Source organism: Pseudochaenichthys georgianus, chromosome 1 (assembly GCF_902827115.2).
Source record: "Pseudochaenichthys georgianus chromosome 1, fPseGeo1.2, whole genome shotgun sequence".
Classification (NCBI taxonomy): Eukaryota; Metazoa; Chordata; class Actinopteri; order Perciformes; family Channichthyidae; genus Pseudochaenichthys; species Pseudochaenichthys georgianus.
The window spans coordinates 4,883,227-4,910,474 of record NC_047503.1 but is presented as its reverse complement, the minus strand read 5'-3'; the positions used below and the strand labels follow the sequence as shown (position 1 = coordinate 4,910,474).

Below are 27,248 nucleotides of genomic sequence, written 5' to 3'. Positions count from 1 at the left end.
ATATGACCATTTAAATAAAAGGCACAGTTTAAAACAAGACTGCACAAATTATTTTTGACTGATATGCAATTGCGATATGATTCACGATAACGGAGAGGTGGATCTTTTTAGCATCATAATTGTCATTATCAGAAAAAATGTATTTAAATGATTTTGGTGTAATTTTGAAGAGACGTTTACCAATCAAATATGTTTTGTTGGCCAATATACTTCTTTCAACATCGTATTATAACACACATTTATCATTCAGCAAATATAATGTTTATGGCACTAGTGCATATTCAGTGAAATGTGAAAAGTGTCCAATCTGCCCATGCTCATCAGTATCCAGAGATATGTTTGAGTGACAGATACGTGGGAGTATTTACCAGCACCAAACATTAACTCTGGGACCAAAGAGCAGGCTACTGCTGCTGACCCCCCCTCCCCCACTCTGATCTTATCTGCTGAAACACATGCCGAGTTAAAGCTCAGGCCGATACACTTTAGAAAAAAACTCCTTGTAGGTTATGGAGTAAACAACCATACATGCGGCGGAAAGGTTGAAGAGATACCACTCCCCACCCCCAGGGAGGAAACGTGAAAGAGCCCGTTAGCAACTACACACAGTTCAGTGCAAACATTTCATACGGATCACATCTGTGAGGGTCAAATGTTTCACTGATATTATCATTTTTTTTATTTAAATTTGTATTACTTGTCATGCAGATCAGTATCTGTTTGACCTTTGTTTATTTATAACATGACTTCAAAGCATTGAAAGGGACTGTTTCAAATACTTTTCAATTTATTGTACACTACAAATGTATTTACTGTACCGTGTATAATTCAAACACTAAAATAGTGTACATTACTGTAAAAGAAAACATAAAGCAAATACTTTACTGTATTTCAAAGTAGAATTAGGCTATATCCTCAAACAGTATTATGCTGTTCAAAAACAGTAACATTAGTAATGTGAATAGTTACTAAGCCTCATCTTGGTTTCAGTGTATTTCGACTCGAAGAGAAACTGTAGCAGTCAGTGTGTTGTGTACAGAATGTCATTATATTTTTTTTAAGCTGACCACTGGATAACTGAAAGCAAATTATTTAAACACCATTTGTTCAGGAATGATTCTGCCCTAAGCTTTTTGATAGCTTTAAGAAACAAATCACTGTAACCATAGTTACTATGAGCATTTTATTACGCTTGTAATAACGAATAGACTCCTGGCGGTGCCGTTTGTTTATTTAATATTCATTCTACTAGTTCTTCAAACTCAAACTCCTGATGGTAAGGTGATGTAAATATGCAGCAGTTATATAACTGAGTGCGACAAATGACTTCATAGCAACACAAAATATCATCCGATACCACATTCATAATGTAAATAACAACAAATTAATGTCATTTCAATCCATGGTAGGAAAACATATATATATATTATGTATATTTAAATCCAAACTGTAGTAGTTTGTACAGTTACGAGTTTAATATTGGAATTAAGTCAGGTAGTTTTCTGTGAAGGCTTGTTAATAACATGAACTCAGATGTGTGCAGTAACAGTACACTCATCAGAATGTGAGGTATTGCTTATAACTTGTGGAAACATGAAGATTTTTAAATGTTTCTATATGCAACACGACACTGTGTCATTACTGCAGATTATCAGACAGAAGCAGTGCAGTCAATCACAAACACTTCTTTAACTTAAACTCAGATAAACAGGATTGGAAATGACTCTGACATGACAGAAAAAGATTCCGAGCGATTTCCAGCATCAAACAGGTGGTGCAGTTGCTGCATCATCTGCACACTAACTGACGCTCTGTGGAGCTGAAGTCAAGCTTCACAACTGAGGCTCTATTACAAATGTATACGACTGCTGACTGGAAGGAGGGGACTTTGATGAGAAGTCTGTTTGATGTCTTGAATCGGCTTCCCGCCCACACCTCAAACCATCTCCAGGCCGTGCTGCACCCACACGCCCACTGCCAAAGTTCAGCTTCTGAATAAAAGATGCTGCAGAGGTGACCATATAATTATCTGCCTCCTTAATTCCCCCATTGCATGCATTATCGTGTCTTTTCATTAAAAAAGGAAATGGTGGTTCTTATCTTATGTCTTGCAGTAATCAGACGGAAGAAGAAGTCACAGGGGCAAATCTGCTGTGTTGACGTTTCATCCAAATAGTGCAAATCGGGCAATAATGTAGTGACCCTTGAGTTATTTATTGCGTTTCATGCATCAAACTAACTGTGCCCGAGTGGCTGTCTGACGACACAGTTATTAGGTGTATTGCACATTAAGCAAGAGCAAACTAGTGCTGCAAAGTGCAAACACCCCCCATCTATCTCTGGTGTTGATGTTGCACCTCACTGTGCTTTTCATAGCCATAGGCACTGTCGGCCAGAAGTGAATGTGATATATTTTCTATTCTATTTATAGGAAATGAATGTGCAGGAGTTAAGTGCAGCAGTCGGCTGCATGCACAAAGCATTGGATCTGCAACTGCACGCTCAGAGCAGGTTTATTGAACAAAAGGCAGGCTGCTGTGTGCAGCTGTGGGGCTGAGAGAGTGTAACCTGCTGCTCCGGTCACACCCCTCCCGCTCCATGCTCCTGCACTACAGCCGCAGCTCACGACTTGGCTCCCAAACGCATCAGCATCCATGATTTATGAAGGCAGATTGGTAACGCTATGCTTTGAGTGAAAATGCACTGCAAATGCTTTTCTGATACTCATTCCAGAGCTGCAGAGTTTAAAACACACACACACACACACTTCAAAAATCCCTGCAAAACGCACGCTTCAGGCTCAGCACACCGAGGCTAGCTTCAGAGGCAGTTAGCTACACACTGTCTGACAATGACCAGCTTAGCACAGTCAACCAGCAGGTGTTTATCCAAGCACACTACTCAATACCTGGCGAAAACATGACAGACAAATCACGAGATAAAGCTTCAAAGCTGGCATGACAGATGAGGGCAGCTGGCTAACAAGCTAGCATGCTAGCTAAATCAAAACAGCAGCATAAACAAACCGCTTACTAGCGACAGAGAGGCAGTTAGGATGGACTCACCGTATGGTTGACACCCCACATTAAAACGCTGAGAATGGGCTCACTTGCACGGAATAACTTCACTTTCTGTCCTATAAAATGCTTCTTTTTCGTCTTGGTTTTGCTAGCGCTGACAGGCGCTGCGCTGGTGCAGTTGGATGACATGTCTCAGGCTGGGAATTCAGGGTACGCAAGACGACACTCACTGTCGCCCCGACACACAACAAAACAATGCGGAAAGTTAAGAGCGTTTAAAAAATCTATAAGTGCATCGTGCTCGTCGTCCACCACGCAGCGAGTCTCTGGGTAGGATAACTGTCTTGTTGGGAGTCAGCGGTATAGCATTTTGCGCCGTCACCACCCTTCCTCCTCCAGAGCAGGCCGCGGTGGAGTCCAGAGAGCAGCTAGCCGGCCATCGGGCTGCAGCCAGCCCCTCTGCAGGAAAACTACCGGGAGAGGGGAGCACGCGCCGGGCAGCTCTGCTCCTTCACTTCAGCGCGTGCAACGCAGAGCAGGTGTGATGCTGTTTTACTTGTTAGTGAGTAATCCCATCATGATGCGCTTGAGATTGTTGTCAGTCATAAACCAGCGCTGCGTTTGGGGTCTCCTCAAGATGGCGTCTGTACTGCACTTTACAGTCAACAGCGCCCCCAGCAGGCCACCGGTGGTCACTGCAGGGGTTCCCACACACTGGAGAGGAGGGGAGATGGGTTGGAGGCTGGAGCCATACAGTCAGTGTTTGACAGTAACTAAGTACATTTCTCAAGTATTTTACCAACAGTTTTTCTCAATGCTTACACACGTTTTTGAAAACATGGCTAATTTTCTCAAAAAACTTAACACAATTAACAAAGTGCAAAACACCCCATATATCCTGCAGAATAAAGAACTGCACTCATAACTATATACACACATATCAAAAGAAAACTTTTGCCAAAAATGGCCCACGCTTCATTCATACTACCAGACTTTTTGTCCACCGAATTCAATCAAGAGCACACTCCTCTTTTATGGGTCCTTTCTGTGTGCAGAAACACTACACAAATATGTGCAGAAACTTTTACATTTTTCTAAACGGCTAATCAGCGCAACATGCATGCCCAGCACATAGTGACAGTTGGGCGAACATAAAATACAGTAAATGGATATTTGTCTTTAACTGACTTCAATGTGTCCTCCCTCTCACTCTTATTCTTCCCCTCCCCCTGCTGCTATGTTGGCTTTTGTGTTGTAAAAAGCTCGTACGTGTTTTTTTCAAGGGCTTTAAGTACATCCTAATTGATAAGTCAACATAAAAGCAGTTAGGTGTTTGGCAAGTTGGCCTGTGTACTTGATAATGGATTCATGTGTGTACACTTTTTACATTTCTAGTGAGAAAATACTATAGAGTTTATAAGCTGTAAAAAAAAAATCCAGATGTCGATTTCTTTATTATTAGTTTGTGGAGTGTGAAGTACCCCCAGGTGGCTAAATGCAAAACAATCCTGAAAAAACCCACCACCAGCGGACATGACGCGGACATGACCTCAGTGTCCTCGGGTGTTTATGGCCCTGAACTTAAATCGGTCAGATTCTGTGTCCCTATAAAAATGTCAGGTAGCTCTTTAAAAACAACATACTGAGCTCCTGTCTGCACCTATAGTGTTTAGATCGGATCAAACATTTGAACTGCAGATATTACCACCACTATGTTTGAGAAAATATCTAAATCCATGATTAGATCAAATGTAACTTTATCGAGTACAACTACCGGGACAACAAAATGCAGTAAGCATCTCACCAAATGTGCAAGAGAAGCAGTAAAGTGCAGTGTAATGTATAATATACGTTTATAAATACGACAGATATGAACAGTATTAGCAGTAGCCTACTATAAATATGAATACAATATGGGGGTAGTATACATATAGACAGTATCATAAAGACACTACCAAGTAGTACAATTAGAAGTGTAGACACTTTGTATGAATACATTTCAGATGACTAATGGGCAGCTGCCTCAGGGGACCAGTGTTAGGGAACATTCTCACATGAATCTTCATAAAGGAAGAATAAAAAGTCGTCTGAGTCTTCTGCCTCTTCACAAACTGGATGTGTACTGCTCATTTGTGTGTCATAGATATGATGACATTGGACATTAAGTTAAAATAATACTTTAAAAGGGCCCTCCAACCATTTTATTGCTATAACGCTAACTTTTCTGTATGTATAGCAGGGTGAGTCTTTACGAACAGAGTTGCATTGTGCGAAGTGTATTCATGTTTTTGGAGCTTTACCTTTTTAAGGGTCTATAAGTCAGGATATCTTGGCTTCTTCAATTAAATTACTGGAGTAAGCCCTTTTACACATTAATAAATGTACAAATACACAACACGATTCACTCATTTGTAATAATCTACTTGTAAATATTTGTATTACTTCTTATTTGTTCACATTGTTTGTCCATACGTCTACTGTTCAAAATACTTAAAGTAGGCTATAATTAAAACAAGACAAAAAACATGCCTTATCATATGCCTTAAGTCACAAACCTTTTATTTTAAGTGAAGAACCAAAACAGGAAAACAAAAAAATTGGGTCAGGATATGTCCTCATAATGTCATCCTTTGTAACAGTTTGAAGTTGTTTTCTTTCATGAGACCTGATGGTTATCATACACTGTCCAAAATGTTTCAGAGAAAACTCTCATTACAGGCTACAGTATGTCACCATTCCTAACACACATGAAAGCCAGTATAGGTTGCATTAAAAGTATAACTGGGTAATTGATCTGACACCATGAATGTCCTAAAGATAAGATAACAGATTCTGAGGATTTATCTTAAAGACAAATCTTTTAACACTGAGATTAATGTATATTCATATAGTAGGCTATATATATATATACAATGCTCTTCTTAATCATATTTGTTGTCGTGGTTCACAATTGTTCTTTAGGTTACTGCTGTTTGTCTGTCTGTCTTTTCTTGTTAGTTTCTATGCCTGTGTAACACTGTTGTATTGTGTGATTGTATTTCTTAGTAGCCTAACCATGGAACATGTTTTCAAATTAACCACAACTAATACACTTGGACTGTTTCACTCTTTTAAATGCAACAATGCCTTAGATAATCTCCCTGTCAAATACATGAATACAATAAATAGAATGTCTGCATGTTACCTAAGGGAACTGCTGACTTATTGTCAGTTTTACCCTATTGTCGTTCTATTCTTTTCTGCTGACTTTCTATCTGTAAATGTTTGCTGATTTCTTTCTACCCAGGACATTATCCAATCTCTGGTTTGAAGGGAAAAGCTTATTTGGATTCAAATGAAACTCATTTTAAACTGTGCTTCACTGGATCGGTGGCATGCTAAGGCCTATTCAGTATTCAGTGTTTGATCAGACACATTTTCCCACTGGTAGGCCTTTATTACCCCATTTAAAATGGAAATAATTTGTATTTCATTTGTATGAAAGAGGATTATTTCATAATATTATTATATGATATAAATATATTATTAAAATAATTCAAATGGAGCGAGACCTGCAAATTGCCAATTAAATTCCACACTCTTTTAGGACAGCCCACCGCTCGGGCCCGGGAGGCCTGCAACAAGGCTACGGGGCCTCACGCAAATTCACATTCTGCGTGACTGAGACAAACACACCCTGCTCCTGTGCAACATATTGAAATACAAAATAAAAAATAGATATAACGTTACAGAATGTAAGTGCGGGCCCACGCAGAGTAAATGGATGCATGAAGTGAGCCGGGCCTGCAGAGGATCCCTGTCTGCCCCGTGAACGAGGCGACAAAATAATATCACGTGATCCAAAATGGGCAGTCCTCTGACGGTGCTGAAAAAAGCCATTTTCTGGCGCTGCTGCAAATTCTTCCCAAGTCCAAATAATTTACCTGGATCCTGGCTGGGAGGAGAGGCTAACTTTGATGTGTGATCAGGTAGGAACCAGGCGTCGGTGCCCGCTCTTTATCGGGCCCGTCGCGCGCGGTTTGATGAGCCGCACACAAGTGCACGGTGTCACATTTTGAGCCTCTCTTGTTCGCCTCCTGATACAGCCCTGTCAGTGAATTTAAGATGGCTGCTTTGTGTACCAGTGTGATTTTCTGCGGCTCTGCAACCCCCATCAGTGTGTGTGCTCGCTCGGGATGTGTCGGGTGTCTGTGCCCGGGCGGGCGGCGCGAGCTCCGGGGCATGAAACGCTCTTTGTTGCTTGTGGAGCTGATGCACGAGATGAGGCCACACAGGGGCGATTCAATAGTCTGCTGGCTGTGAGCAGCAGCAGCAGCAGCAGCAGCAGCACACAGGCTGCATTTAGCTGCACGGCTCCTGCTCTCCTCACGTTATTTCTCGCTACTACATGTCAGTATACTTGTGTTTTTTGGCCCTGAGCTCTCTTTGTTGTGGTTTCACAAGCGGCTGTCCCAAGGACGAGCTGCATACATTGTCTAAGGCAGCCACTCTCTTGGAATAATAATAATAATAATAATAATAATAATAAGGGGCTAAGGCTGTAGGGACTTGGCTCTGGAGCCGAAGGGTCGGCGGTTCACGTCCCGATAAGACTAACATACGGAATGTGGACTGGCATCTGGAGAGGTGCCAGTTCACTCTGGGCACAGCCGAGGTGCCCTTGAGCAAGGCACCGAGTCCCAACTCCCGGGCGCCGGACGACTGGCAGCCCCTTCACTCTGCTACTCTGCATGTGGTTCTGTTTGTGCATGTGTCCATGTGTATACCAACTAATGTAAACAAAAAATAACACCAGAGTGAAACCCTTAATTTCCCCCTTGGGGATTAATTAAGTAGCCTACGTCTTCTTCTTTCTAATAGTGTCAACAAGCACATTTACATCGTCTCCTGTGCCCTACTTTTTAACTAGAACCTGTGTGTTGTTGTTTGTTCCCTCCTCAGATCTGTCCAGATGGATAAAATGCAGCCCAACCGGATTAAAATCACAGATCTGAACTCACACCTCACATGCCCACTGTGCGCTGGCTACTTAATTGATGCCACAACCATCGTAGAGTGCCTGCACTCCTGTAAGTTCCTCACATGAAAACATCCCCTCACATGCATGGACAGTGTTTTCATTTACCCAATAAGAAGATCCCATTTACTGTATGTTAGCAGAGCTCATGTTGTGGTTGTATGGAGGCAAACATGAGTCATTTACAGAGATGGGCTCGTTACTAAAAAAGTAATATTACATATTACTTAAAAAAAAAAGTTATATATTGCACTACTTCGTTACTCGTTACTTTACTCGCAGGGCCGGCTCGCCCCCCCCTACAGGCAGATCACGCAGACTGCTAAAGTTTCAAATATTCTCTTTAGTTCAGTTTCCATTGTCGCATAAGACTGATCCAGATCCTGAATGTTTTCCTATCTGACCGTGGCTGTCCTCTGTCTCCTGCTATCTGTATTTTGCGCAGTATATCTCTGAACGATGGTGATTCCACTCTGCAAATGGGCAACATGTCCTCTACTATGAAGGATGCTACAAGCCTGTCCATCTCTGCTTTGGTTACTGGTTTTCCAAATTCTAATTGTTGCTGCTTCGGGGGCGGCGGCGCACTCGCAACATCCTCACTCACAACATCCTCACTCTGGGTTCGGGGGTCCTTAGCTATTAGCTTCACCTTAGCATGTGTTCTTTGCAGGTGCTTGTTGAGGTTTGACACAGTTTGCACCTCACCGTCACATTCATGTCTATTCTTCGGACGAACTCAAAATAATGGGCATATCTCCACCCCTCGAAAGTTATCGCTGACTCAGCCATGTTTATGCAGCACCGCACGTGGAGGTGTGGACGCGCAAATCGCGCAGATTACGTACATATAAACCTGCGGCGGAAACCCCTCTTGTCTGTCCGTGATGATTATGACTGATTTTAGTAACGAAGTGACGCGTGTCGGGGCAATGTTAGTAACTGTAGTGTGATTACTGAATTATAAAAGTAGCGCGTTACACTACTCCGTTACCGACAAAAGTAATGTTATTACAGTAACTCTGGCCATTTACTGACTATGTTGTTTTTTTAAATCAGGTCTGTAGGAAGAGGGATCAATTATGTTTATTGCATGTGTCTACATTGAAGGGATAGCTTTGGTGTTTGATGAGGTACTTATTCATAATGAGTGTACTACCTATGCCTAGATGTCAGTTTGCAGAAACAAACAGAAGTACTAGCAGGGAAGCTAAGCATTGTACCACTGGACAGGGACAGCAGGAACACATACTTAAGTAAATATAGTTTAAGTGTATGCTGAATTTAGAACATTTTAACCGCCTTAACTTGCTTTATGATGGGGAACTGAATATATGCTCTCTTCAAAGCCAATAGAGTGCCACAGTGACGCGTCCTAACACCCTACTTTTATCATTTTCAAATAATAAATCTATCGATTCGATTTATGACTCGGAAATGATAAGTAGGGTAGACATGTGGAGATTATCCGACTGAACAAAACGTGACCCGTCTCTTAAATGTGTCTCAACCACAGACCTTATTTCCAGCTATTTTCCTAAACCCTATGGAGAAATCCCATTGCTTTTTTGTCGAAGGAACCCATGCGCAGCTTACTTCCGGGTTTTAGGACACGTCACTGTGGCACTCTATAGACTCCATTGGAAGAAAAAACCAGTAATTTATAACTAAGGCAGCAGTAGACTAGCAACTCCTGTGTTATGCAAGAGAACATCCTGTTTTAGTCAATGGAGTGTGGTGGCTTTGAAGAGAGCATTGATAGCTTTTCTTTAAAGTGTCAACAACTGAGTAAAACATATTTGACTGCTTGGGATGGGGCCTTTTCTGCCTGTACCCCTGTCTGTCCAATCTACTGTGTTAGGGATGGGAATTTGAAAGTAATTGTATATTCGATTATTCGACCCCCCAAAAAACGGTTAACCGGTTAACCGAAATGTAAATATCCTATAAAAAAAAAATTGGGTAAAAAAAAATTTGCAAAAAAAAATTCAGAATTTTTTTTGTTACGCAATTTTTTCTCAATAATTGTTTAGAGATACAGACATGTTCAAATAAGAGTAGAAACCAAGTCGAATTTGTCAAATGTATTGAACTGGTGATCACAGTTTGACAGCAGCGATTCACAATCAGTCCAGCTGTAGAGAAGACCCTCTCAGCTGGAACGGAGGTTGCGGGTATAGCAAGGTATAGCATGTATATATAAGTTTAATTTGGCATAGTTTGACCTCTACACCGCACTCACTAACCTGGTCGAAATATTTCCACACATTACTCCTTTTTGACGCCATGTCTGTTGTGTAGGACTCTTCTTGGAGTGTAAATAATTACCGGACTATGACTGGTAAAATATGTTTAATACCGGCAAATCTAAATCTCTCCTGTCAAAATGTCTATGCACTTTGCCGCCACATACGGTTGCCAAGCAGCGCTTATTGTTGTTTGGGCTGGCCACTCATGTGTCGCGAGTGTTGACAGGGGGCGGGGGAGCACGCTCATGAACCGTTAGCGCCGGAACCTCAACGGCTGCGGAGCTCATTTGCGCCACATTTGGGCCTAAAATGAGGTTTGAGTCTGCGTGATCTGCATGTAGGGAGGGGCAGCAGCCATATCATTGGCTAGAACTAGCTAGATCTGATGGATTTGGACATAAACACGAGTGAAGTATAACCGGACACGAGAGAGAGAGATCAGCAGCTCTGCCCGCATTTAGCTATGGCTCTGTCGTATTCATTGAATTATTCAATTTGATAATATGTAATCAACTTAGGCATCTCCCAAAAAAAATTTTTATAAAAAAATAAATATATATAAAAATATTCATAACTCATATTCGAATACATGAATAATTATTCGAAACCTGAATAATTTCGAATAATCGTTCCCATCGTATGTAGTCCCCTGTCTCTGGATAAGTAGCAACCCCACTAAAAGCAATCCTATATTCCTCTTGAACACTGCTTGTAATGCAGAGCAGTGATTTAGCATCTGTCCTCTTTCTCTCCACGCAGTTTGTAAAACTTGCATCGTTGCCTTCCTGGAGACAAATAAGTTCTGCCCTCGATGTGACGTTCAGGTCCACAAGACATGTCCTCAGCTCAGCATCCGGTAAGTTACCATGATCTGTGTCAGGTATGTCATCTGAATGCAATGAGCATCATGTTTATCAACTCTTTTCTATCTTTTCCAGAGCGGACAAAACTCTACAAGACATTGTTTATAAGCTTGTTCCGGGGTTATTCAAAGGTAAGACCACGTTTATGAGCCCGCAGAGGAACAGACAGCTTTTCATGATGATGCCTTTGTTTACCGATGGACACTTTTTTATTTCTGACCCCAGATGAGATGAAACGGAGGCGGGACTTCTACGCAGAGAACCGTGTGCTGGAACCAGGGGAAGTGGTGGAGACGTTTAACATAGCAGAGGATGAAATCATCAGTCTGTCCATACAGTTCTACGAGAGGAACAAGTGAGTCGATCATTTCTCAGTTTCACAAAGAAACGGCTGTGGAAAATCTTAGACAGGTTTGAAAACAATGACAAATAATGACCTGATCAAACAATGGAGTAGTTTTACTTAAATAAATAGCTAAGGCCCATTTAAAACCTAGGATAAATAGGAAAGAAATTAATTAGTGTGAAGAATTCAAAAGGTTCCATTGTCATTTGGGCTGAGTGTTTCACTGAATTGTTTTTCTCCAATTTTAGCAGGATAATCTTAATAAAGCGAACATTATTCCACGTTCCGTTGCAGTAATTATCTTGCCGTTTTGTGTTATAAATCAGGCGCAACCTACGTTTACCTTCCAGCAGTTTGCTTTGCTGGAGGTCCTGACTGGAATATGTTAAACGTAAACATTTAAAACATATATTGATTCAGGACTCTTCTGTATGTTGTGGTAGTGTGCTACGACCATAGGCTACGACATAGTTGGTCATATTTGTTTTGGTCCAAATTATAAAATATTTTTTTGTTTTATATCGAGTGTTCAGTAGGTTGTGGAAGAGCCCTTTCTTTACAATATAGTTAATGTTATCAAGTTGTATTTAATATGTCTATTTGGTTTAAATCTATATAGAATTATATTAGGGCTGCAACTAACAACTAATTTGATAATCGATCAATCAGTCAATTATTTCTACGATTAATCAATGAATCGGATAAAAAACACGCCAAAATGTTTTTCCATTATTATATTCAGAAAACTGCATTTCCAAATTGACAACATCAACACACAAAAACAACCCAAATGTAGGCTATAAAACATATGCAAAAGCTATATAACGGCTTGTTTTGAACAAAAAAAATAGTCTCTTTTAATTTGCTCGAACAAAAACAATGTTCTTTCAAATGATCAACAATTTGAAAGAACATTGCTGTAGGCAATACAACATGGAAATAAAGATGTGTCTGTTTTGCAAAAATTCTTTTATTTTTAATGGACCTACTTTCTGCAAATTTGCATACACTTTGAAATAGCTGAATCGATAAATTGGCATAGTTTAAATAAGTAAAAAATAAGTCAAGTTAGTCGTTAGTTTGTTTAGTATGTGTAATAAGCTGGATCATGTGCAGCGAGCCGGTCATTGTTGGAAAAAAACCACAGACAGTCTGATCACAGAGACTGACGCGAAGCAGAGGGATCTTGATCGGGTGTTTTTTCTTTTCACTGCACATTATCCCTGACTTGTCAATGCGATATTGAGCAAACATCATAATGTTGATCATAATTCTGATCAACATGTTTACCAAAATAATATTAATAATAGAATAATGATCAATATATTTTTATTTGACAGGTTGAAGAAATCCTCTGTTAAATAGAATGCACTATTTGTTTTAAAGTCAACGAGTAGTTATGTTTAATTATTCTGATTTCAATATTTTCCAAAATAATCGTGATAATTATGTATTTTATTGTTATTGCTTAACACCTTTTCTTTGTTTTGAATATTTCCTTGCAGAAATAATGAGAGGCAGCATTCAGAGCTGGAAGGTGATAAGGTAAAGTCAGATTGTATGCATGGTGACGCAGCAGCTGAAGCCTACACACACACGTGTCATGTTTGAGGTCTTCTGGTGTTCAGTGTGGATTTACGGTCTGCTCTTTTCTCGGTGCCAGGCCAACGGTAAACGCTTCCTGCAGTGCCCAGCAGCCATGTCCGTCATGCACTTAGCAAAGTTCCTCCGAAGCAAGATGGATATCCCCAACAACTACCGGGTAATGAGACACTTTGTACCCACACACAGCAGCCCATGCTGTATTGATTTAAACTATCAGGGTTTCCACACAATAATATCAAGGGACTCTAAATGACACAGTTGTAAAATCTGATACAAAGGCAGGTCATACCAGGCAGTGCAAGATATTAACTAACAGAGCTTTAAAGAAACAAATGGAAAGCGCTTTTCTGCAAAAAGCTAATGGCAGTCATTTAGGACCAGAACTGAACTGTTTTGGTTCACTCATGCTCCTCATTTCTGGTTTGCCGTCAGGTGTAGCGTACAGCTGTTTCAAGTGAAAACAGTCAGATAAACAAACTTAATCTGAGCATTTTACTGAAGACAAATGCCACATTTCTACTCAACTGGATGCTCAATATTTAGGTTTTTTTGTTTGCAGAAGTTATGGATGATAGTACCTACTACTTTTTTTGCGACCACAATGTTGAGGTTCCAAGCAAGCAAAGCTGAAACCAGAAGGTGGAGTTATATCACTGCAGACCTGTGATTGGTCAGAGAAAATCATTACAAGTGTGACACGGGGCATGCTGCACAAACATTTTTAAATAGCCACTCTATTATCAAAAGAGCCTTAAACTAGGTTGTAAGTGCACTGAAGATATCAGCATGATGTTGCTATAGCTACTAGCTGAGAATCCTGCCTTCATGGAGTGGTACTATGCACTGTGGAAGGCAACATATCGGGTAGGTACAGCTAGCTGATGAGCTTTGTGAAACAAGAAGCAGCAAAAGAGCAAGATATTTTTCTCAGGAGTTGATGGAGTCACTATGGAGTCAAAGGATCTTTTTTTTTTTATACATGAAGTCGACAAATAAACACGGCAACATTTTATTTACAAAAACAGCTAATGTTGTTATCAAGAAGACAACTGTTGAAAACCATAACAACTTTGTAAGCCGATCCAATTTCATTGTCATGTCTACATCTGGTTCCACCACCATTTGTCTCCAAAAGAACAGTTATTATTTGAACTATGTCACGGGAAAGAGAGAACAGGCTCTGATCCACAGAGTGAGACAGCTTTCACAATAACACGTCTCTGGATCCCAGTCGCTGTTACACCGGTGCTTTTCTTGTTATGAAAAGTCATAATGTAATAAATAACAGACTTACCTTTTACTGATTAGTTTGCATTTCAAAACTGAAGCTCACTGTGAAGCTGACCATTGAGCGGCCCGACCAAGCAAGGAGGCAGAGGCAGAACGTCCAAATACAACCCGGTGTGGGCATTTATTACTCCTTGTGGTCCATGACACAGCCTCAATATGACTGTCTCACGTGAACACCGTCAGCAGCAACAAGGACCTCACAGACTAACAGGAACACAGAGCCTAAATACACACGGGACTAATCAAACCAACAAGACACAGGTGAGGAGGGAGGAGACACACAGGGCACCAGGTGCACACAATCACCAGCAACAGACAAGACTAAGGGGGGGGGGGGGGGACACTTTTCAAACTAAAACAGGAAACAGATCGTGACAAATGGATGCATAAATAACAACAATCAATATGCTTTGCCAATAATGAAGCTATATCCTACGTTACGGAGACCGAGATCTACGGCCCCAGAGATCACCTCCGTTACATTTCCTTACCCCTCTCCCCAGGAAGCACAGTGTCTTAAAAATCTTGGCTTCGGGACACCCAGTCAGCCACCAGGTTGGCCTTCCCTGGCCGGTGCTTAACCGTAAAGTTGTATGGCTGCCAGGCGAGGTACGACCCCGCGATGCGCATGGTTGCATCTCTCTCTGGCCATGGCCGTTTTGCTTTCCTCCATGGGTCTCCACTCCGCCCGGTGTTTCTGCTTCCCCTGGTGCAGCATGCTTTCCTCAGAGGGGGGCGTGAAGTCGAAAGGAAGCTTCCCTTTCTTCCTCTTCGGGATCTGATTCTTCCTCTCCAGCTCCAAAACTCTCTGACAGAGATTTTATCCTGAGGTTCTGGATCCCTCCGCTCTTCTCAGAGAGCATGGACTGCAGCCTCTCCAGCTGAGCGGGGTCCGCCCGGAGCCGCTGCAGCTGCATCAGAGTGGCTATCTGCTGCTCCCTCTGGCGCTCCTCCTCCTCCTCCGTGCTGCGCTGCAGGCTGCTGTTCACCTTCTCCAGCTTCTCGGCGGCCGCTCGCTCAAGTTCGCTCTTCATCTTGCGGTTATTCCTCTCCAGGATTTTTACCAGCTCCTCCCACTTCGATTGTTCTTCCTCCTTTCTGGCCTTCTGGGCCGTGAGCTCTGCCTGTCTCACGTCTCTCCAGCTCCTCCAGCAGCTGACGCTCCACGATGCGCTCCGCCTCCTCCTTCTGTTGCTTTTGACGGTCCTGCTCCCGAAGCTCCATGCGGTACTCTTTGATCCGCTGCATCACTTTCTTTCCCTTTGGGCCTGGTCCCCATACCGCACGTTGATGCGGCCGAGCTCTTCAGCCAATCTGCCGTCTTGCCTCCGGAGTCTCCGTTCCTCTTTTATCATGGATACCTGTTCCTGTATCCGTGCACACTGCTGCTCCATGCTTCTCAAACGGCACTCCTCCTGCTTGTCACTGGCTGTCTGAAACCGCATGAATGACTTCATCATCTCCTCTAGTTCCTCCAACCTGTCCCCTGGCTGACCAGCCGTGGCCCCCTGGTCAGCTGCTGGCATAGCCACACCGCCATCTGGCTCCTCTCTTTGGTCGCTCTTCTTTCCTCTCGGCATTTTCCCCTCCTCACTTGTCGATCCCACTTCTGACACCAACTGTGAAGCTGACCATTGAGCGGCCCGACCAAGCAAGGAGGCAGAGGCAGAACGTCCAAATACAACCCGGTGTGGGCATTTATTACTCCTTGTGGTACATGACACAGCCGCAATATGACTGTCTCACGTGAACACCGTCACCAGCAACAAGGACCTCACAGACTAACAGGAACACAGAGCCTAAATACACACGGGACTAATCAAACCAACAAGACACAGGTGAGGAGGGAGGAGACACACAGGGCACCAGGTGCACACAATCACCAGCAACAGACAAGACGGGGGACGGGGGGGGGGCAGAGCTATATATATAATGATATAGCTTCATTATATAGCTATAATGAAGCTATATCCTACGTTACGGAGACCGAGATCCACGGCCCCAGAGATCACCTCCGTCACACTCACACAAAGTCTTTTGAGACATTTGCTAACACAGTATCTCTCACTGTACTGCTGCGTTCATTAAGGGTGGGATCTATTGGAATCATGATCGAAACATACAACAAAAGTTCAAATGAACAGACTGTATACATCTGTTGCTGTGGGTGTAGAGGAATTATATTTTATATTTCACAATTGCATTAATGATAAGAATATAGAGTATAGGGCTGCATGATTGTGGAAAAAAATCATTGTGATTATTCTGACTTTGGAGTTGATTCACGATATTGGAGGAATTGATCATCGTTGCGTCTTTGTTCTCACTATCATTGAAAGATCTATTCAGAATTATCATGGTGAGATACCAAACACAGATATTTTATTAAGTCTGTGGAATAGGATTTGTAGGCTGGGAAGTCTATGCAGCACCACAATCCTTAATTTAAAAAATATATAATTATTGCACGTACTGCTACACTAACCCATATTGCTATATTGATTAAATGTGGATTAATTCTGCCGCCGTAGAAGAGGGGAGAATAATATCTGCAAGAGTGTTGGCATTCTTGGTTTAGGGACCTTGAAAGTGCTTATATTTTGATCTTAAAAATATCTGAAAATTCTGCAGCTAATGTTTGAAATAATGAATTAAAGGTCATATTTATTTGCGCGCCTGTCCACCTGGATGCTAACAAATTGGCTTCAGCCCTACTTTTAGACTTTCCTCACCTAATGCTTCTTCATCAAAACCTCCCTCTTTTTTAGACGCTATCAAATAAAGGCTCATCTTTTCTTTATGAGGTAGAAACACAACAAGAAAACAACATTACAATCCAAATCAAAAAGCCTTTGTCTCACAGCGGGGATATTTCCATTGTTACAGGAAAAGACCAAATAAAAGAGAAGTCTCTAAATTAAATAAAGAGGCAACAACACGTTAAAAAAAGAAAGATCCTAAAACCTCCAAGGTAGAACAAAAGTAAGTTAAATATTTATTCCATATTATGTGTTACTGTACAACGGAGGCTTTATATTATATGGAGTTTTTACTTCAAAATATCACAAACTATAGTAAAGATGATCTTAACTTCCGTAGGTAGAAATACCTCATCTTAAAGAAGACCTCTGTCTGTTGATGCGGTCACAGTGTGTTCAGTGTGTTCTGTATGTTCAGTGTGTTCAGTGTGTTCAATGTGTTCAGTGTGTGCTGTGTGTTCAGTGTGTGCTGTGTGTTCAGTGTGTGCTGTGTGTTCTGTGTGTTCTGTGTGTGCTGTGTGTTCAGTGTGTTCAGTGTGTTCAGTGTGTTCAGTGTGTTCAGTGTGTTCAGTGTGTTCAGTGTGTTCTGTGTGTGCTGTGTGTTCAGTGTGTTCAGTGTGTTCTGTGTGTTCAGTGTGTGCTGTGTGTTCTGTGTGTTCTGTGTGTGCTGTGTGTTCTGTGTGTGCTGTGTGTTCAGTGTGTTCAGTGTGTGCTGTGTGTTCAGTGTGTGCTGTGTGTTCAGTGTGTTCTGTGTGTTCAATGTGTTCAGTGTGTGCTGTGTGTTCAGTGTGTTCAGTGTGTGCTGTGTGTTCAGTGTGTGCTGTGTGTTCAGTGTGTTCAGTGTGTGCTGTGTGTGCTGTGTGTGCAGTGTGTTCAGTGTGTGCTGTGTGTTCAGTGTGTGTGCTGTGTGTTCAGTGTGTGCTGTGTGTTCAGTGTGTGCTGTGTGTTCAGTGTGTGCTGTGTGTTCTGTGTGTGCTGTGTGTTCAGTGTGTTCTGTGTGTTCAGTGTGTGCTGTGTGTTCTGTGTGTTCAGTGTGTGCTGTGTGTTCAGTGTGTGCTGTGTGTTCAGTGTGTTCAGTGTGTGCTGTGTGTTCAGTGTGTGCTGTGTGTTCTGTGTGTTCAATGTGTGCTGTGTGTTCTGTGTGTTCAGTGTGTTCAGTGTGTTCAGTGTGTGCTGTGTGTTCAGTGTTTGCTGTGTGTTCTGTGTGTTCAGTGTGTGCTGTGTGTTCAGTGTGTGCTGTGTGTTCAGTGTTTGCTGTGTGTTCAGTGTGTGCTGTGTGTTCAGTGTGTGCTGTGTGCAGGGTTCCCACGGAGTCTTAAAAAGTCTTACATTTGATAATCTGAATGTAAGGCCTTAAAAAGGTCTTAATTATGACCAAAAAAATAAGAAAGGTCTTAAATATGATTTAGAAGGTCTTAAAAATGATGGGATTTGAAAGGTACTTCTGTGTTGCGATCGTGTCTAAAATGTGTTTTGGGGGAAATGTCCGGGCTGCATAGTAACCAGTGCGGTAAGAGCCTTTCAGTTCCCCCCAACAATTTGTATTGAAATAAATCAACATGGAACCAGTAATCACTAACTTTGTTTCCCCCGGCCCCTTATCGGAGAACATCCAGCTAGTAACCTAGCAACCAAGCTTCAGCTAGCGGCAGTCAGAAACTCATGTCTCTTCGAATCTACTTACAAATAACTATGGAGAAGTGTCAGTTCAACCGTCTTTGGTTGGAAAACATCTAATTTAGTGCTTGGTTGAAACCAGTGGAGGGAACGTGTTTGAAGCCCGCTGCACCTTTTGCAAAAGAAATTAGCGTTTGTTTTGCTAATGTGGCGTTAGCTAGTGCAGCAGCTCCCGCAACAACACCGGGGGACCTCCGGGTGACGTTTGGGTCGACGTCAACCCTAAAAGCGGAGGTGCTGTAGACGCTAAATACCGTAATTAAACACCAATTATGCAACAGCAACGATGAAAGATTGTAGCCAAGGCAGCAGAGCTCTGAATATAGCTCTTGTTTCTCTCTCTCTCTCTCTCTCTCTCTCTCTCTCTCTCTCTCTCTCTCTCTCTCTCTCTCTCTCTCTCTCTCTGTTGATTACCCTGAACGTATAATTCAACTGAAAAACCAATACAAAAATAAATGATATATTTAAATAAATAATATCAAAATAATAAATACCAATAAACAAGATCAACAAATATTTTGGAGCGCACTTCCACAAGCTACATAAATAAAAAATAAATTAGACTAAAATTAATTAGATCAAATATGTGCACTGTCACAACCTAGCAAAGCTAAATAATAGTTTTTTTTCGATTATGTTGTTCTTGTAATTGTGGCAGGCCAAAATCGTTATTGCGATTAAAATACGATTAATTGCACAGCCCAGCCCTAACACACACACACTTTTTGGCTAACACAGTTCTGTACTGTTATGCTGTTATGTTCAGTCATTGTTCTTATGTTGAACATGAATACATTTGCTTTGTAAGTAATTATGGGACATATTTCTTCTTTCATAGCAATTTTCCTTCATGCTTTCTTGCAGGTCTTAAATTCTATTCAAAGTGATCTTAAAAAGGTGTTAAAAAGTCTTAAATTTGAGTTGGCGAAACCTGCAGGAACCGTGTGTTCAGTGTTTGCTGTGTGTTGCAGGTGGAGGTGTTGTATGGAGATGAGCCCCTGAAGGATTACTACACACTAATGGACATCGCCTACTTCTACGAGTGGAGACGAGTGAGTGGCAGCTTTCTCCCCTCACATGTTTACCCTCCCTGAACCGTTACTATCACTCTTGTGTCTTCATAGTTTCATTTCCCCCTCTTTGCAGCGTTTTGCAGCACTTTCACACACTTAAAACTAACAATTTCTTGTGCATGTCCTCAAATTCAAAACATGGGTTGATGGATGGAAGTCTGTCCTTGGTTTGAGCGGGAGGTACTTTTTAATTTGTATTAATGGATTAAATGGTCCGTCATCATGCTGACATTGTGGAAAACATGTAAACATGATCCCAAAACCATTTCAGTTTATTCTTTTAATTTCTGCTATTATTGTTTATTTCTCTTTTTCGTTCAGTTTATAGCTCGTGTTGCCATGGCACGATCTAACAGAAATCAATTCTTCCATCTGATTGAGTTTGTCGCTCTGGAAATGAATGAACTCCCTTTATGTTGGCTTTCTTGTAGCTACATTGGAATATTCTGGATGGCCTCTTTAACCTGTTAAGGCGAGACACCCCAGGTGAATAGGGTACATTTTTTTAACTTAAAGGTATCAGCTAGAAATGTCTCCAGTTAATTACTTACAATAAGGCAATTGATTTTTGTATCACAAGTTTTCTGAAATAGCTTGTTTAAATATGCAAATTATCCATTATCTCATTAGATATGTACAAATTTTAACACATTTCAGGAATCGAAATCTGAACTTTGGATAATGCCAGGTTCAAAATTCTTGTTTCATTTTGTAGTCATATTAGTATCTAAGGCTTTTACAGAAGGGATATTGGATATCTCTTTTGATCACTCCATAAATCAGAAAATACAGTCAACAGCCCTAAAATATCAATTTTCGCCATGTTTTTAGGTATACAATGTTGTATAATTTAGGCTATGAATGATATATGAACAAACCCTTCTGTAAAAGCCTTCATAATATTGATAGGAATATAACTGGAAGGTTTGGTGTATGTACGTGCTACTGAAGTTGAAATTTCGAACTCAGAGTAGGAGAAAAAACTCATTTTGAGAAAACGACCTTTAAAGATTGCAGTGAGGCGCTAGCTAAACTCTCCTGTTCTTTGGATGACAGCTTGCGCCTCGACGCACTCCGTGAAGGTATTTCATGTTCGGGGTCATTTGTTTTTTGTATAACCTTGCTTCGTGCAAGTGACAATTGTTGTCGTCTTCTCTGTGAACGTTTTTTACGCCGTTCTTTTGCCATTTTGAGATTTCAATTTCTATCGGAAAGCTAACCAGGAAGTGTTTTAGCACACCACGTGACGCATCTGAACGAATCACGTTGTCAGAAATTGACACCAGCCAATGAGATTTATTTTCTTGGTTTAAGACCCCTTTGTGCTTTCACGATTGGTTGCTGATACAAAGGAAAGGACCATGTGCTGAAGCACCCCCTAGGATTGCCAAAGCCCCTCCTAAGCACCTGCAAGAAATATGTTTTTTTTTTTTTTGTGAAAATTATTATTATTATTATTTTTATTAAATTAGAACAATTATTGATTACATCAATGCAAATGTGAAACAAACACATTTTTGACCAAAAACATAAAGCCAACACAGGTGATGGCCAATGGTCAGCACCCATTTGATTTTTGACCTACCCATAGGCTAAATTACTTTGTGACACTTGAGTGACTTCCTGTTAGCTAGAGCACCAAAAAAAACACCTGAAAGCGAGAGGGATTCTGCACATAATAGCCTAGCGTCGTGAGTACCAGTAGCTTCTCTGGTCTCTGTGTTTCATTCAAGCTCTGCTCTGTGTGTGTGTGTGTGTGTGTGTGTGTGTGTGTGTGTGTGTGTGTGTGTGTGTGTGTGTGTGTGTGTGTGTGTGTGTGTGTGTGTGTGTGTGTGTGTGTGTGTGTGTGTGTGTGTGTGTGTGTGTGTGTGTGTGTGTGTGTGTGTGTGTGTGTGTGTGTGTGTGTGTGTGTGTGTGTGTGTGTGTGTGTGTGTGTGTGTGTGTGTGTGTGTGTGTGTGTGTGTGTGTGTGTGTGTGTGTGTGTGTGTGTGTGTGTGTGTGTGTGTGTGTGTGTGTGTGTGTGTGTGTGTGTGTGGCACAAGCTATTTTGTGTGCGTGCGAGAGAGAGAGCTCGCGCACCGGTGGGTATCTACCGGAGATCGTTGTGGTTAGCATCTGGTGCTAGCTAGCCAAGCTAACGGATATAAGGAGCTTTTTCAACAACAAGGTGGAGGGAGAACTCTCTCCTGTCAGACTGAGTGTCTCAGATAACCTCAGCTCAGGTGAAGTAAAGGACTCTCAGTGTTTAGATAGTTAACTTTAGTCTAGTTATCTCAGTGGGTCTCAAACGGTTTGTTTTAAAAGGGGAGTGATTTGTAAAATATCTATAAAGAAATAGAAAATCTGTTTACAGTTCTGTTTCATATGTATGTTGAGAGATACTGTATATCCATAGATCTCTTAATGTTGCTCTCAAAGTGCACCAGATTGATGCTTTTAACTTCAATATTTAAAAAAAATCTTCCCGAGGGAGCATGCCCCCAGACCCCACTAGAGGAGGCGAGGACCTCCCTAGAGGAGGTGAGGTCCACCCCCCACTTGTAAACATAGCACTTTACCCCTGCTTACACCTATATGCCGTGAGCTGATTATCGAGCCTTCATTGTTACAGTCGCGGGTGCACTGTGTGTGTGCGTGGGGAGTGTTGCAGTAGAAAATGCAACTGTAGCGCTGGTGCATTAATGGGAAACCCTTAATGTTTGAGCACCCTCTGGCGCCGCCACTGGTCTGAGGGCTTCTTAACATTTAACAAACTATGAATGTGTCATACCTACTTAATGGGAAGAAAGTCAGCTACCTGAAGATATGAACAATTTTTACCGAAACAAAACACAAGTCTAACGCCGAGCCTCTGAATTAGCACTAAGCGAAAGAGTGCTAACGCACTTAGCACATAACTCACGGAAGAAATATGTATATATACTTCATCGGATCTGCACACACCAGATATCACCTGAAAGCTGAGATTCCACAGATTCCAATGATATAAGTATCATCACGGTGCGACCAAAACTCGCGGCAGCGAAAGCCAGCAAAGACAACACACAACTTCACTTTATGTAGCCAAAACGGCAATATGTCTTACCTTTGCTGTTTTCTGATCAAAAGTTGTGTTCAATGGCATTAAAACGCATAAAAACGCTGCTGAAGGTCAATCCAATGTCTCTGTGTCCCTTTGAAATGATTACTGATAATCCATCATCATATTTATGGCAATAAGCCTAGTTTTCAGTTTTCAGAGCGTAACATAGCTTTCGGTTTGGGCAAACTGCGTGCGCATCACTCTCACTCCTCAATGGTAATGTGTAAGTGGATTTAGGAACTCCCTCTCGATTCTATTGGCTCTAACGGTTCAAAATCGACCAAGGGGTTCCAGAGATATGGAAAATCCACCCAAACGACCCCAGAAGTGGTTTCTTTTTGCTCTCTAAAAAGGTCAAATTTCACTTGTTTTGCATCAATCTTGATACAGGGTGCTTATTATATGTTGTACTTTGGATTCCTAAAAGCTTTTAGTCTACTAACCCATCATTCAATCAATCAATCAATCAATCAATCAATCAATCAATCAATCAATCAATCAATCAATCAATCAATCAATCAATGTTTATTTATATAGCCCAATATCACAAATGTTACATTTGTTTCAGTGGACTTCACAGTGTGTACAGAATATCAGTATGACAATACGACACCCTCTGTCCTTAGACCCTCTGTCCTTAGACCCTCTGTCCTTAGACCCTCTGTCCTTAGACCCTCTGTCCTTAGACCCTCACATCGTACAAGGAAACACTTCCGAAGAAAACCCAGTTTAAAGGGAAAAATGGGAGAAACCTCAGGGAGAGCAACAGAGGAGGGATCCCTCTCCCAGGACGGACAGACGTGCAATAGATGCCGTGTGTACATTCAAGGGTGGTTTTCACTATAAGTAATGTTTTTTTTTTGGACGGACACTATAATTTACATTTTATGTTCAATCTGAATTTACTTTAAAATAAAAAACATCTATATTGATTCTGACTTTTCTACATCCAACTCACAGGTTTATCATTACTTTGAGAAAAAAGATGATTAATTTACCCCTTTTAGAAGTGAAGATATGGTCATTCCTTCTGGGAATGTCCTTTTCGAGCCTGAGACCTGAAAAACAGGCTCGGGGCTAAACAGGTTAAGATGGTTTAACTGAGACTTATGTCATAAAATGAAACCCGCTTGCATCCAACTCTTTGTCAATTCGATTGAACAGAAACAACTGTGATATTTTGACGTTAAGATTGATGCTGCTGATATTTAATACATTTTAGGGACTGTGTAGCCCCTCTTAGGTCTGACCTAAGAGGGACTGTGTAGCCCCTCTTAGGTCTGACCTAAGAGGGGCTGTGTAGTCCCTCTTAGGTCCAGCTCCTTTGGTAAACACTGTTTCTCTGTGAGGGCATCAACACCTCCCATACATTTAACCACTATCATAAGAACTGGCTTTTAAGCAATCAACAATGTGAACACTTTGAACTATATCATAGTATGATAGTATTTCATCTGTTTGCATGTTTGTCTGTTCCTATTTATTGTTGTACTGCTGTTGTACTCTATTTAATTATGTTTGTATTTCTCTAGTCTTGTTGTGGTTATTTAACATCTGGCCAAGGACAACAGTTGAAAATTAGCCTGCTGGCTAATACTGGCTCCTTTACAGCAATGTGGATGAATGTGCACTGTCCTTTAAATAAATAAACAAGTAAAGAAAAGCCCACCTATATTTACATTATCTTTGCTGCTTGACCGTGCTGTCCGCCAGCGCATTCAAACAGAGAACTCAAGCTGCTGTGTTATGTTCTCTTCAAAGCCCCAGACTCCATTCACAAAACCAGTCGGTTTTACTTGCAGTAATAGAATTTTCCGGACTACTGCTGCCTCTACTGGTTGTTTGTTTGTGTTCTTATGTGTCTTTGCTGTATCCTCACTAACTCTTTTAATACACCAACGTCTCACAATAGCACTAAATAACGGATCCAGGCACAGGTAGACCTGAAACTCCTGAGGTCAATTGACTGTCAATGGAGTCTGGTGGCTTTAAAGAGAGCATGGATGACGGCATGGATTTGGCTGTAGACTTAAACTGATATTTATTATTAAAATGTAATGTCTAAAATATATTTGTATACTGCTGTCATACATCGCCGAACATTGCTTAGCTTCCATGATGGAACTCATTTCTGTTTCTACATGCTGCCTAAAACACTGACTATTGGTATAGAACTCATACATGCCAACTTAAAAACACCCCATCATGATAACAAAGGCACATGTCAGTACATTTATGTATTTTTAGAATCCAATGATGGAATATTGTATAAAAACAGGTTAACTTAATATTACTAAATACATGTTCATACTGGTTATACCTTCTATAGTGTACTCATAATTATTCATTTATTTATACAAAGCATCTAAAGTGTAGTAATATCTATAGTGTCAATATTATACTGTCTATATTTCTACTACCTATATTCAATATTTCTACTTCTTGATGTACTAGATTTTCATATCCATCATATTTATATACATGCATAATGCATGTTCATTTGACTGCACTCTTCCTGAGATGCAAACTGCATTTCGTCGTCCTGTTACTGTGAAATGACAATAAAGTTAAATCTAACCCAATCATCCAGCCTTAGATCTGTCTGTAAATGTTCCCCTCAAAAATAAAAGCTGTAGTTTTAACCGTGTGTGTGTGTCTCTGTGTGCAGACTGGCCCCATCCCCCTGCAGTACCTGGTGAAGCCCACCAGGAAGCGCAGGAGGGCGTCCCAGGCGGCGCAGGGCCACTCTGACGGGGTCAACACCAGCCCCACGTCAGAGAGCGACTCCCACAGCGACAAGGTGCACAGCCCCCCCGCCGCGGCCCAGCCCCCCCGAGCATCCTCCCAGTCCAGCTCTGCGTCCCACAACCTGCCCCCCGCCCTCCAGAGCTCCAACGGGACCACCGTGCCCAACAACACTCAGCGGCACAGCCACGCCTCCAAACAGGGCGCCAACGCTCGGAAGGTGACTGTCAACGGCACGGGCTCCGGGGCCAAAGAGGAGGCGAGGGGGGGGGACAAAAGCGGTTTGCCTCCGACGACCTAACGACTTTACAGACCCCCGGGAGGACAGTGTTGGAATTGCTCCCGTCTTTCTTTCTACAGAGCGAACAGACACGCCTTCTGGAGAAACAGAAGGTCAATGCTTCAGCAGGAGGGACTGAAAAGTGCAGCCAAATAGACACTTGTATGTATGTATGTATGTTCGTGTGTGTGTGTGTGTGTGTGTGTGCGTGCGTGTGTGTCTTTATGTGTGTTAGACTAGAACGGTGCACACATACAAACTGTACAGTATGTATCAAACGTGAGCATGTGTGCATACATATGTATAAACTTATCTTTTATACAAGATATTGTAATCGTTTTGTATTGTATATGCAGTGGGTCTGTTTCATTTTCATACTGTAGTTCCATCGATGATTGACTCTGTGAAACGCTGAGTCACTACAGACGTGTGATGTAAAGAAGTAAAAAAAAAAAGAAGCTAATCCTGGCCTTTTGGAACAGTCGTGTTGATAACTGCTGTAAACGTGTCCACAGTAAGCAGCTGCTCATCAGGTAACACAGGTACATTACATTACAACTGCCCATGCACTTTGTTAACGTCACATCACAAAACCTGAAGTATTTTCTTTTAAGTCCAAGCACTACCAGGCTCCAGGCAGGCGTCTGTCACAGCCCAAGTTCTCTCATGGCAGTCGAACAACTCAAAAGGGATTTGAATATTTGGCCATGTATGTTGTAGTTCCATTCATTTCAACATTCCTTTTGTTTCTTTTCAACAAATGATGATTTTTCTATCAGCCATAATGTGCATGTTTTAGGTCAATAAAATGTTTACTTACTAGGTGTTTCTGAGCTGACTGTGCTGTTTATGATGGAGTGAGCGTAAAGTGCTAATGCATGTTATTAGCAGTGGTCTAAAGTAACTGAGTATATTTCTCAATAACTGTACTTAGGTACACATTTGGGGTACTTGTACTTAACCCAAGTGTTTTTGTTTATACTTCTACTCAACTACATTTTGGAACCAAATGTTGTACTTTTTACTCCACTATTTTTTATTTGACATGTATTTACTAGTAACTTTATAAATTCAGATTTTGACACCAGTACTTAGGAACAACTTAAAAAATATGATAATTTGATTTAAATTAAACCATCTCACATATTTAAGTAACTAAAGCCATGAATGGGTTAAAAGAAAAATAAATTAGATTTAAGATTTCATTTTAGTTCCAGCTTCTTAAATGTGAAGATGTTATGC

The 27,248-nt window shown here is 41.4% G+C and overlaps 2 protein-coding genes across 3 annotated transcripts in view; one reads left to right on the top strand and one right to left on the bottom strand.

The window, feature by feature from the left end:
* LOC117455764 (phosphatidylinositol 5-phosphate 4-kinase type-2 beta) overlaps positions 1-14,590 on the bottom strand; it is a 34,122-nt gene extending 19,532 nt beyond the window's left edge. Inside the window, exon 1 of one of the 2 annotated variants that reach the window (XM_034095330.2) lies at positions 14,395-14,590. Coding sequence is in view for 1 of the 2 variants with exons in the window: in XM_034095321.1 (XP_033951212.1) it covers positions 3,066-3,209 (144 nt within the window). In the remaining variant the exon portion in view is untranslated. Of the gene's footprint in view, positions 1-3,065; positions 3,674-14,394 lie in introns of those variants that run through there. The other variant, XM_034095321.1, reaches the window with a different exon arrangement.
* On the top strand, positions 6,690-26,830 carry LOC117455778 (polycomb complex protein BMI-1-like). Its single transcript, XM_034095343.2, has 9 exons — positions 6,690-6,988; positions 7,962-8,089; positions 11,046-11,142; positions 11,225-11,280; positions 11,375-11,504; positions 13,001-13,040; positions 13,159-13,257; positions 19,798-19,878; positions 25,650-26,830. The coding sequence occupies exons 2-9, from the start codon at positions 7,972-7,974 to the stop codon at positions 26,025-26,027; spliced, it is 999 nt and encodes a 332-aa protein (XP_033951234.1). The 5' UTR covers positions 6,690-6,988; positions 7,962-7,971; the 3' UTR covers positions 26,028-26,830.
* The last annotated feature ends 418 nt before the right edge of the window (positions 26,831-27,248 follow it).

Excerpts from the sequence above, each read along its gene's own strand:
- LOC117455778 (XM_034095343.2), top strand. The coding sequence starts at position 7,972 with ATGGATAAAATGCAGCCCAACCGGATTAAAATCACAGATCTGAACTCA. Across the intron at positions 8,090-11,045 it reads CGTAGAGTGCCTGCACTCCT|TTTGTAAAACTTGCATCGTT; the intron begins GTAAGTTCCTCA and ends CTCTCCACGCAG. Across the intron at positions 13,258-19,797 it reads ATATCCCCAACAACTACCGG|GTGGAGGTGTTGTATGGAGA; the intron begins GTAATGAGACAC and ends TGTGTGTTGCAG.